This window comes from Polyodon spathula, chromosome 9, assembly GCF_017654505.1.
Source record: "Polyodon spathula isolate WHYD16114869_AA chromosome 9, ASM1765450v1, whole genome shotgun sequence".
Taxonomy (NCBI): domain Eukaryota; kingdom Metazoa; phylum Chordata; class Actinopteri; order Acipenseriformes; family Polyodontidae; genus Polyodon; species Polyodon spathula.
Genome location: NC_054542.1, coordinates 49832516 through 49845721, shown reverse-complemented (window position 1 = coordinate 49845721; position 13206 = coordinate 49832516). Strand labels below are relative to the sequence as shown.

Genomic DNA, 13206 nt, shown 5'->3' with positions numbered 1-13206 from the left:
AAGCGAGCAAGCGAGCGAGAGAGATAGCGTTGAGCAAAGGAAGCATCGTGTTCGGGTTTGCAGTGGAACCGGTGACAGTGGAGAAATAGAAGAAATAGAAGCATTTTGTATATCCCTGGGGATTACTTGTACAAGAGAACAAGTGTCTGTGCTTCTATTGGGAATTCTGCACTTTCTTTCTGGTGTAGATTTGCAGCCACAGTGTTATTGTCAAGTGACCTAGCAGCACTATCGCTATCAGCTCGGGACAGCGCACTGAGTTCGACTGGAGAGCTGAGACACCAGCTCCACTGCCTGCCTGTCCACCCAGACAAACTGTCACCTGTCTCCTGTGGGGCGCAGGACCTTTCTCCTACATGCGCCTGTGAGTTTGGACTTCTCTTCAGTGTTTAGTCTGCTATCTTTTCTCTGGAGAAGGATGCTGCAGCTTCCCTCGCCCTACCAACTGTTGCTTTATTAGTTTGTGAGTGTCTGTGCTCGGGGCTGTGTTGCGCCCTTCAACTGCTTGTTTCAGGAGTGTCTGTTCTTATGATGAACGTGAAAGTGAATGCACCGCGCTTCCACCTGCTGTAGTTAACACGATCTGCCTGTGCGCTGTGTACAGGAAGCGGGGTTGGTTTCGTGGGCGATGCGCGACTTGCCAGTGACTCACCGCCTCGGTTGGTACTGAGAGCCTCTGTTCCTTTTTAAAGTTTCGCGAAGCGCTGCTGGGGATTTCAAGTTGAAGTGGTGCTGCTGTTGAGAGCACACGGCCAGCAACACACCGCGGAAGAATACACCACCAAGGGTAACCAGGGTCCCCAGAGTGGTTTCAGATGCGGCTTCGTGTTTACGCGCCCCTCCTATGAACTTGAGAAAAGAGAGGGGTCTGCGAGGCGAGAACAACAGACAAAGCTGAACTTCGATGATATATTTTTAAACTGAAGAGTCGCTAGTTGACACTGCCAGTGTCGGGCGCTATCCTTCCTCTCCATCAAGCGGAATATACTACAGTAATGGTTTTCCTTTGGGACGCCAAATACGGTAGGATAGTGGCAGAGCTCTTTTACATTGCAGTTATCTGTTTATATCTCGTTAACCATAAGCTGGCAAGAGAGGACTACCAACTGTACATACCAATTAATAATGCATACAGAAATTAACACAAACATGCTTACACTACATACATACAGCTATGGCCAAACGTTACACCACCCTAGACTATGAACTCATTTTGCTTCAAAAAGTCCAGTGAAACCTGCTGAATAATGTTACGTTAACATATTGAATTACATTGCTTATGGCTTCCGGTAGACTTTTGCGATATCGTGTTGTAGTTTCTTTGATTAAAATATGTTAAATAAAATATGTAAATTATGTTCACATACCGGTAGTTAAAAAGTTAAAAAAGGGTGATGCAAAACTTTTGGCCGTAGCTGTACACACACGCACACGCACGCACACACACACACACACACGCACACGCACGGAGATATTTATAACTTTGTCTGTAACTTCTTCATTTCTAAATGAGCAACAGTTTAAAAGCAATGTCTTAGCAGGAGCCTCCGCGTGGTTGCCAGCTTTATAAATGAAAGCAACACATGAATGTACATTGAAGTCGCTGTTGTGGACTGAAGGGGATGATTTTTCTTTCAGATTTGTTTCGCATGAACTGCAAAACGTCCTGATACCTGAATGAGATCGTCATGGTTTAAATAGTGACAGCTGAAGTGCGGTTGTTGGAGTGTTGTTTGCTAAGCTAGTAACAGTTCACTGACTTCCAAAGTGTTCCTCTCTGGCACAAGTCTGTTAATAATCGATCACTTCCCCTAGCATTGCTCTCCTCTTGTCATTTTAACAATGTGTTGCTTTCGCCACAGATGCTGCCCCTGCGCGCAGGTTCACGCCACCGTCCACCACTCTGAGCCCTGGCAAAATAAGGGAAGGCTTGTCGCTGGGGGGGCAGGAGAACAGCTCTGCCCTGATGGGGAAACTGCGCATTACAGACCGGAGTATGGTGGAGGTGCTGGCAGACCACCCTGGGGAGCTGGTCCGGACCGACAGCCCAAATTTTCTCTGCTCTGTCCTGCCGACACACTGGAGGTGCAACAAGACCCTGCCCATAGCTTTTAAGGTAAGACGTGCACTGTAAAGCAATGTGTTTAAAATCTCCCATGCAACACACTTTAATGACATGTAACTCTTAAGATGTATGTTGCATTCCTTAAGCATCTGCTTTCACGGCGTGTTGCACTACTTACATTTATACTAATAGGTACGTTGTAATCTTTGATCAAAAAGATGATTGAACTGTCTGAATCCACTGGGTTGCGCTGTTCACCTGGGGCAGCAAACATTAACCTCAACAACTACTACTACTACTGCTACTGCTGCTTCAACAAAACTACTATGCCGACGACGACGATTGATTGATGTATGACGATGACGTGCGACGATGCGATGACGATGACGATCTGATGATGACGATGACTACTGCTACTGCTACTACTACTACTACTACTGCTACTGCTACTGCTACTACTACTACTGCTACTACTACCTGATATGCCTGATGACTGATACTATTATGATACGATGACTATATGTGATGCTACTACTGACTAACTGCTACTGACTATGATTAGATGCTACGCTACTATGTGACTTATGCTATGACTGCTACTGATACTGCTACTGACTACTAATGCTACTGACTATGCTATGACTACTGTATGCTACTGCTATACTACTGCTACTACTACTACTGCTACTGCTACTACTACTGCTACTGCTACTGCCTACTATGACTACTGCTACTGACGGATGGATGACTATGATACTGATGTGACGATACTATACTGATACTGCTATGACTACTGCTACTATACTACCCTACTACTACTACTACTACTACTACTACTTCTAGCTGATGACTGATTGAACTGATGACTGATGACTACTGACTGATGACTACTACTGACTGATGACTACTGACATGACTGCGATGATGACTACTACTGATGATGCTGCTGACTGATGATACGATGACGATGCTGACTGACTACTGACTACGATGACTACTGCTACTTGTACTAATACTGCTGCTGCTGCTACTGCTGCTACTACTACTGCTACTACTACTACTACTACTACTACTACTACTGCTACTGCTACTACTACTACTACTACTACTACTACTACTACTACTACTGCTACTGCTACTACTGCTACTGCTACTGCTACTACTACTACTACTGCTACTACTACTGCTACTGCTACTGCTACTACTGCTGCTACTGCTACTACTGCTGCTACTACTACTGCTGCTACTGCTAATGGACGATGATGTACTACTACTAATAATAATAATAATAATAATAATGGTATTATAATCGAAATCTGCCAGTGGTTTAGTAATTTCGAGTTCTTTTTTTAATGTCTTGTTTAATATGATAAACGTGCTGGTAGCGCCATCCCTTTTACCGACATGTATATAGTTTGTTTTCGTTTTTTTTTACTGAGCTACCTTTACGGCCTAAGAGCAAACCCAAACAGAGTTATCGATGGAATTACAATGCAGCTCAGTGTAAAATAAACACAGACATTTCAGAACATGCCCTGTTGTTAATGTTAATAAGGGATCTCCTCTACGTTGCCAAACCCTTAGACAGCGTAGGTCGTAATCGCGCGTGTGCAAGGTATTCGAGAATGCACTGCTTGATAAAGGCATGTGGCGTTCACAATGCACAGCTTTTGCACAGTGCCAGGGTTGTTGTTTGCTATTTTCTTTTGTGTATTTTATTGCAGGTCATTCTCACTTCTGCTTGTTATATATAGTCTTCAATAGTTCCACGTTTGCTTGCGTGCAGTTTTGAATGCACAGTCTGTTTGCAGCTGCTGTGCTGTGGATGATGTACATTTGGAATGCTGCTTTTGCCCCTCTGGTCCTTGAAATGGAATTAGTTATTTACACTTCTTTTTGGCATGCATGCTATTGATTTGCTGCAAGACAAAGCAACAGAAATGTGCCTACCGTTTGTTTTCTTTTAATGTTTTGTATCTGATTCTACTGCTATTGCTGAGTTATCACTGTCCAGGAGTTCACATCAGGATATTGTGTTTGCTTTTTACATGTTCATACACAATCAATAGCTAATTGCTGATCTGCATACATTTGTTAAAACAGTTGCAGAAGTCTAAAACAGTTTTTAAAATGTTACCTTTATTTGCAAGGGGGATTTTCCAGAAAGGGGAAACTGGGTAATAACTTATTAACATTTCATTTCCTCTACATTCTGTCTGACTGCTTGCATGCACATGTCAATCAGAGAATCCCACATTAAAACAACCAACCAGTGCAGAGGTAGCCAGCCAGCCAGTCAGTCAGCCAGCACATGGACAGTCTGTGATTGAACCCTGTGTGTGTGTGGAGCAATGAACAGGGACTGCAGGTACCAGAGGAAGACAAGTAACCATTCACAAGCTCCAGTAACCACCCCTTGCTTGCCGGCTCAGTGGCCTTGTTGCAGGACTGATGTTCGGGCACGTCAGTTTTGACATGGAGATTTTATGCATTGGAGAATTAGATTAGATTTTTTGCTTGTGGACACAATAACATGATTGATACTCCTTGATTCCTGATTCCCATTGATTCACTCTGCTTTAAAGGCGTTGTTCGTCATACTTGAACATGGCTCTAAATCGGAGATTCTTCTAGACTGCTGGAGGCTGGAACAATGCTGTCTGGTGATGCACCCCCTGCAAGATCATCATCATCATCTTCATCTTCTTCATCTTCTTCTTCTTCTTCTTCTTCTTCTTCTTCTTCTTCTTCTTCTTCTTCTTCTTCTTCTTCTTCTTCTTCTTCTTCTTCTTCTTCTTCTTCTTCTTCTTCTTCTTCTTCTTCTTCTTCTTCTTCTTCTTCTTCTTCTTCTTCTTCTTCTTCTTCTTCTTCTTCTTCTTCATCTTCTTCTTCTTCTTCTTCATCTTCTTCTTCTTCTTCTTCTTCTTCTTCTTCTTTGTACATTTTTAAAATTCTTATTCTTGTAGAAAGATGTTTTGACTAAAACGTTTTTCTAGCTTTGCTCTGATGTTTTAATTGAGAGTTTAGGGTATATATAGAGGATTCGTTATATTCTTGCTTGGCTTTTTGCCCCCTCCAGAGGGAAAGCTATGACACTGCATAGAATGTCCTGTAGATAATAAGGATTAAGCCAGACTTGGCCCTGCTACGGCAGTGGACACTGGACTGGACACCATCTCTCACTGCCGTGAACCTTGATCCATTTCTTTCTTTATCCCCTTTAACTGTAGCTCAGCTGGTACAGACAGGTAATGTAGGGGCTCTCTTCCAGCTGTATAATGCATAAATAAATACCTGTACTTCCTGACAGGGCCTCTATGCTGTCTACCCGCCAGACTGTGTCTGCACTGTGTGTGTGTTACTGTATGTTGTTAATTTGACCTCATGCAGTGATGTTTGAATGTCACTATTGCAGTAACCCCATCCTAACGTCTTGTGTTCTGCACAGGTGGTTGGCCTGGGCGACGTTCCCGACGGCACGCTGGTCACGGTGATGGCAGGAAATGATGAGAATTACTCGGCAGAGCTGCGCAATGCCACGGCGGCCATGAAGAACCAGGTGGCCCGGTTTAACGATCTGAGATTCGTGGGGCGCAGCGGCAGAGGTGAGTGAGATCCTAAAATCCAACCAGCACAGGTCCACAGCCTCCACTGCATTGCTCACCATTGAGAACACAGCAACGCCTTGTTTATCTGAATATCTATTCACTGCATTGCTCACCATTGAGAACACAGCAACGCCTTGTTTATCTGAATATCTATTCACTGCATTGCTCACCATTGAGAACACAGCAACACCTTGTTTATCTGAATATCTATTCACTGCATTGCTCACCATTGAGAACACAGCAACGCCTTGTTTATCTGAATATCTATTCACTGCATTGCTCACCATTGAGAACACAGCAACGCCTTGTTTATCTGAATATCTATTCACTGCATTGCTCACCATTGAGAACACAGCAACCTTGTTTATCTGCCTTGAGAATATCTATTCACTGCATTGCTCACCATTGAGAACACAGCAACACCTTGTTTATCTGAATATCTATTCACTGCATTGCTCACCATTGAGAACACAGCAATGCCTTGTTTATCTGAATATCTATGCATTGCTACCATTGAGAACACAGCAATGATCTGATATCTATTCACTGCATTGCTCACCATTGAGAACACAGCAACACCTTGTTTATCTGAATATCTATTCACTGCATTGCTCACCATTGAGAACACAGCAATGCCTTGTTTATCTGAATATCTATTCACTGCATTGCTCACCATTGAGAACACAGCAATGCCTTGTTTATCTGAATATCTATTCACTGCATTGCTCACCATTGAGAACACAGCAATGCCTTGTTTATCTGAATATCTATTCACTGCATTGCTCACCATTGAGAACACAGCAATGCCTTGTTTATCCTATTCACTGCATTGCTCACCATTGAGAACACAGCAACTCCTTGTTTATCTGAATATCTATTCACTGCATTGCTCACCATTGAGAACACAGCAACACCTTGAGAACACAGCAATTGAGAACACAGCAATGCCTTGTTTATCTGAATATCTATTCACTGCCTTGTTTATCTGAATATCTATTCACTGCATTGCTCACCATTGAGAACACAGCAACGCCTTGTTTATCTGAATATCTATTCACTGCATTGCTCACCATTGAGAACACAGCAACACCTTGTTTATCTGAATATCTATTCACTGCATTGCTCACCATTGAGAACACAGCAACGCCTTGTTTATCTGAATATCTATTCACTGCATTGCTCACCATTGAGAACACAGCAATGCCTTGTTTATCTGAATATCTATTCACTGCATTGCTCACCATTGAGAACACAGCAATGCCTTGTTTATCTGAATATCTATTCACTGCATTGCTCACCATTGAGAACACAGCAACACCTTGTTTATCTGAATATCTCTATTGCTCACCATGCACAGCAACACCTTGCTGAATATCACCATTGAGAACACAGCAACTGCCTTGTTTATCTGAATATCTATTCACTGCATTGCTCACCATTGAGAACACAGCAACACCTTGTTTATCTGAATATCTATTCACTGCATTGCTCACCATTGAGAACACAGCAACGCCTTGTTTATCTGAATATCTATTCACTGCATTGCTCACCATTGAGAACACAGCAATGCCTTGTTTATCTGAATATCTATTCACTGCATTGCTCACCATTGAGAACACAGCAACACCTTGTTTATCTGAATATCTATTCACTGCATTGCTCACCATTGAGAACACAGCAATGCCTTGTTTATCCTTGTTTATCTGAGATATCTATTCACTGCATTGCTCACCATTGAGAACACAGCAATGCCTTGTTTATCTGAATATCTATTCACTGCATTGCTCACCATTGAGAACACAGCAACACCTTGTTTATCTGAATATCTATTCACTGCATTGCTCACCATTGAGAACACAGCAACTCCTTGTTTATCTGAATATCTATTCACTGCATTGCTCACCATTGAGAACACAGCAACACCTTGTTTATCTGAATATCTATTATCTGCATTGCTCACCATTGAGAACACAGCAACACCTTGTTTATCTGAATATCTATTCACTGCATTGCTCACCATTGAGAACACAGCAATGCCTTGTTTATCTGAATATCTATTCACTGCATTGCTCACCATCGAGAACACAGCAATGCCTTGTTTATCTGAATATCTATTCACTGCATTGCTCACCATTGAGAACACAGCAACACCTTGTTTATCTGAATATCTATTCTCTGCATTGCTCACCATTGAGAACACAGCAATGCCTTGTTTATCTGAATATCTATTCACTGCATTGCTCACCATTGAGAACACAGCAATGCCTTGTTTATCTGAATATCTATTCACTGCATTGCTCACCATTGAGAACACAGCAATGCCTTGTTTATCTGAATATCTATTCACTGCATTGCTCACCATTGAGAACACAGCAACGCCTTGTTTATCTGAATATCTATTCACTGCATTGCTCACCATTGAGAACACAGCAATGCCTTGTTTATCTGAATATCTATTCACTGCATTGCTCACCATTGAGAACACAGCAATGCCTTGTTTATCTGAATATCTATTCACTGCATTGCTCACCATTGAGAACACAGCAATGCCTTGTTTATCTGAATATCTATTCACTGCATTGCTCACCATTGAGAACACAGCAACGCCTTGTTTATCTGAATATCTATTCACTGCATTGCTCACCATTGAGAACACAGCAATGCCTTGTTTATCTGAATATCTATTCACTGCATTGCTCACCATTGAGAACACAGCAATGCCTTGTTTATCTGAATATCTATTCACTGCATTGCTCACCATTGAGAACACAGCAATGCCTTGTTTATCTGAATATTTAGCTGGACTCAATTCAAATGAGTAGAAAGAGCCTTGTCTTTCACACTGTCCAAAGAGACACCACAGTCAGAAGCACAATCACACAATCAACACACATTAACACAGACCGGCACTAATTGATAACATTAGCTTTGACTGGCTGGGTGTCGGATATCTCATTAGCACAGCTTCAAAGGACCTGGAGACTGGCATGGTAATATAATTAGGTAATGCATTCCAAGGTGAAGAAGTCTTACAGGCACAAGTCATTTACAGCTCATTAGCTGGAACCAGTACCATTTAGTAACAGGCCATAACGTTTATGAAGACAGGAGCACATGCAAACAAACCAGGCTAAGCCAGCTCCCTGCAAGAGGTGGAATTGGCAAACACGTTAAGAAAACCCTATGGTTTGAATTCCTCTTCAGCCACTGACGATATAGGCTGGCTGGACCCCTTTTCTTGGGGGATTTCAATGACCTGTGCTGTAAAACTAGCTTCTTGGTGCACATGCGGTTTCTGTGCATACTGCACGGTACTTAGGAAGTATCTAATGTGCAACCAGTGATATTTGATAAGAACATGTATCAGATGCAAGAATGCAGTAAGAGGAACTGCAGAACTGAAAATGAACGAGCGAGACAGATTCATATTGAACGGCTGTGTCTCTCACAGACATTCTGCAGCAGGAGGCCAGCCTCCCTTGCTTGCTGCCTTGTTATTGGGACGTTGGGGGTTCTGATATGCCAGGGAATTGTCTTTGGGGGGGCAGTTATACAGCGTTTTACCAGATAATCTTAGATAATCTTGGAGAGCCAGATTTCTTTTGCTCTGAGAGTAAGATATCTGTTCGGGGGTGGCCCCCTAGTGACGCATGGGGATCACTTGGGTTTAGTGTGTATGAATTAATTTCTTCAAATCACTTCAACACAAACGCAATGATTCCTGGCTTTAGAGAATGGCTCCAATGTCTAAGATAGTTGTAAGGATGACGGATTACTGTCAACATTCAAGAAGGTCCTTCGTTGCGTCGCTTGGCAGTGGAAGAGCTGACATGGCTCCAGCAGGAGACAAGCTTCCTGCCGCGGAGTCTGAGTGGAACAAGCATCTCCACAATCATCACAGCCTAAAGTGTGTTCGTCTGACCAGGCTTACTCTGCACGCGCTCGCATTTGTTGTATTTGTACAATTTTAGTGGCACTTACAAAGCTTTGACATATGTTTTTTTTTTTTAAGAAGAAATGTGTAATCAGGATGAAGGGGGCCTGTTTTTCTGAGATAAATACTCCATGGGAAGAGTCTGTAGTAAAAATTCAGATACTGGTGCTTACTGCACTGCACATGAACCTGGAAGCTTCTTGTATTGTGAAAAAACAAATGACCACGATATATAATGGAACTAACCAATTACGTTGGTTATGAAAAAAACATTAAAGTCTGTAGACAGCTGTTGATAAAGTTCAGGCACAGGGGGTTGTGAATCTTACTGTCCAAGTCTGTAATTGAACTTTGTTCTCTAGCTTCCCTGAATGAACTGACCATGCCTTTACATTCTCTCAACAGGGAAAAGCTTCACACTGACCATCACAGTGTTTACCAACCCGCCACAAGTGGCCACGTACCACAGAGCCATCAAGATCACTGTGGATGGACCGCGGGAGCCAAGACGTGAGTACAGCAGCCACGGGGAAATTCAAGAGACTAACCAGGAGCACAATACAAAAGCACAGTGACAAACACACACACACGCACGCACACACACGCACGCACACACATGCACACACACGCACACACACATGCATGCACACACGCGCACGCACACGCACGCACACACGTGCATGTTCCGCACGCATGCGCACGCACACACACACACACACACACGCACACACACACACACACACACACACACACACACACACGCGCACACACATGCGCACACGCACGCACACGCACGCGCACGCACACACACACAAGTGTGCACGCATACGACACATATATCTACAGATCTCAAAACAAACCATATACCTCAGAAACCACTACAGGCAGATCCTGGGTCACCTCTAGGCATGTCCTTCCCTTTATCCTGGCTCAAAGAAACAAACAGGTGTCTTGCTAATGGGCCACTTTGCATGCTCTGGAATGCAGTCACAGAGCTCAGCCCTGCCCTGTACAGAAACAATCTCCTCTCATTCTGGCTGTGTGCCATTGGAAACAAGCCTGCAAATCAACTCCAGTCAAAATACAGCACAGATCCAGTGAAATGAGCTCCCCCCCTCTCCATCTGCCTGTATAAGCACCCTCCCTCCTTTGTGATCACCTCTACTTGCCTGTATAATCTTGCAGCCAGCTGCCTACCTTGCCATCAAAGCAAATGCATATTTTTTAACTCCATCGCTGTGAGCTTCCACTAAACTGTGACAAGAGAGACCCGAAAGGGACTGAGAAACAAGTGCTAAGTGAAATCTCTATACAATGTTAGAGTGTAAAGGAACAGGCAGGGCTCTTAAGAACGAGTGCCAGAACAGCAGTGGAAAAATTCCTGCAGCTGTGAATCTGGTGACAGAGCTGGCTGGAGCGGACAGCCTCTATTTTTTCCCTCTCGTGGTTTTGCAGCCAGGCTGGAATCTGGGAGAGCAGGCGTGGGGGGGGGGGGGGGGGGGGGGTCGAGTTGGCTCCAGCATCAAAGACATGGAAAGGAGTTTGTATTTGAGAAGTGATTTCCTCACAATAGCTCCAGGGTAAGGAGAGCAGAGAAACGGCAGGCAGGCCGGCAGGTGAGGGCACTGGTGACAGACCCCCTTCTCCTTGAGTCCCACAATCATTCATTCCCCTGCATGTGAGGTCTGCTCTACTGAGGGGGGAAAGAGATTGAACAGTGCATGGGCAGAGAGAGAGAGAGAGCAGCAAAAGAAAAACCACAGCCTGCATTATCATTATTTCTAACCCACATTATTTCTACTGCATGAGTAACTGCTGGTGGTTTTGGTGCAGTTTGTTTTATAATTTGTTTATAAGCCTGCATATCCCCCACTCATTATCCACCACTCGCTGCACGCTCTAAATAGGCCCCCCCTTGTGTTCCTCAGAGAGGTTAACGCCGCCCCCCACCCCCCTGTGTTTCCGCACGGCAGGGCACCGTCAGAAGCTGGAGGAGCAGGGGAAGCCCGGCAGCCTGGCGTTCTCAGAGCGGCTGAGCGAGCTGGAACAGCTGAGACGCACCGCCATGAGGGTCAGTCCACACCACAACCCCCGCCCAGCCCTCAACCACAACGCCCCCTTCACGGGAGAGCCGCACAGCCAGATACAGGGTGAGTGAGCGTGAGAGAGAGAGGGGAGGAGGAGGGGAGGGGAGGGGGGGAGGAGAGACGGGGGGCCCCCTTCACGGGACAGCCGCACAGCCAGATACAGGGTGAGTGAGCGTGAGAGAGAGAGGGGAGGAGGAGGGGAGAGAGAGAGGAGGAGAGGAGAGAGACAGGCGGGGAAAGTGCCCTGTCGACAGCTGTCGTGCCAGATATGGTCCCACCCACTCGCACTCTCTCTCTCCCTCAGGGGAAGACTCCCTCTCTCGCCCCCCTCCCTCGGGGGAGGGAAGGAGGGAGGGAGAGAGAGGAGAGAGAGACAGAGAAAGAGAGAGAGAGGGGGGAGAGAGGAGGATGAGAGCAAGAGAGGTGGGAGAGAGAAGGATATAGAGCAAGAGAGAGAGGGGGTGGAGAGATAGCGCCCCCCCTGTGACTTATAGCTGTAGTGCTAGGCAAGTTTCAAATGCTTTTACCCTACACACTTCTTCACAGCAAGTGAATAGTAAACAATGCTTTGCCACACAGTAAACTGTACACCATTCGGCCTGTATGGAGCCAGGCCCCTGCAAACACACAGAGATCCTGTGCGTCACAGAGCTGGAGCGCTCCTGTAATGTTTCATGCTGTCAGGCGAAAGGTTGCTAGTGGTTTTGTTTGTTCTCTTATAGAAATACAGTATGCTAACTGAAACCTTCACAGACTGATCAGGTCCTGAGATCTAAGAACAAAACAAATAGAAAAATAAAGCAAACCTTTTGTGCACGACTGCATGCCTGAGCAAGTTACAAACACGCGTCCTTAACCCTTCATAGTACCATGAGAATGGGGGCAATGTAACACACCTGTATGCTGTAAGGGATGGTATTATACAGCTAATGTACTGACCTTGACTTACTGTAGCTTCCATACATGCTTCAAGTTCTTATCTGCTTGTGGATCAGGGTTTTGTCCTTATTGGTGTCGGCAGCTGCATAATGTTCAGGTTTGAACGATGCCAGAGGCGGGGCAACTAATCCGACGAACAGGAGCGATGACACTGTTATTGTTAAGAGAACTAATTTTTTGGAGTTTTGTGCGATCCAGCACTAAGCCCTGGTAATACGACTGCACTCAACCAGTGAAACACCGGCTTGAAGTTTCTGATTTCATCCTTGTATCTTCTTTATTTTATAAGGGGTGCAGATATAGATTTCACCCCACACTTACCTGAGGAGAAAGCCAACGCGTTTTTAATGATCTCAGCAGAACGTCTTTCACTTATTTTTCATTTCAGTAAACTGGAAGATATAATGTCATAAGTATATAATCTATAAGTATATTTATATATATATATATATATATATATATATATATATATATATATAATATAATCCCCTTTCTCGAACCTTTAACTTTTTTTTCTTTACACATACCTAAAATAGATGATAGATAGATAGATAGATAGATAGATAGATAGAT

General features: G+C 44.2%; 1 protein-coding gene across 7 annotated transcripts in view; it reads left to right on the top strand.

Annotated features, from left to right (window-relative positions):
- LOC121320993 (runt-related transcription factor 1-like) overlaps positions 1 to 13206 on the top strand; it is an 87707-nt gene that overhangs the window by 58144 nt on the left and 16357 nt on the right. For 2 of the 7 annotated variants that reach the window (XM_041259868.1, XM_041259867.1), the window contains exons 3-6: positions 1863 to 2116; positions 5514 to 5670; positions 10013 to 10117; positions 11536 to 11757. In XM_041259868.1, coding sequence (XP_041115802.1) covers positions 1863 to 2116; positions 5514 to 5670; positions 10013 to 10117; positions 11536 to 11757 — 738 coding nt within the window. Of the gene's footprint in view, positions 1 to 273; positions 1024 to 1862; positions 2117 to 5513; positions 5671 to 10012; positions 10118 to 11535; positions 11758 to 13206 lie in introns of those variants that run through there. The other 5 variants (XM_041259871.1, XM_041259869.1, XM_041259870.1 and 2 more) reach the window with 5 other exon arrangements.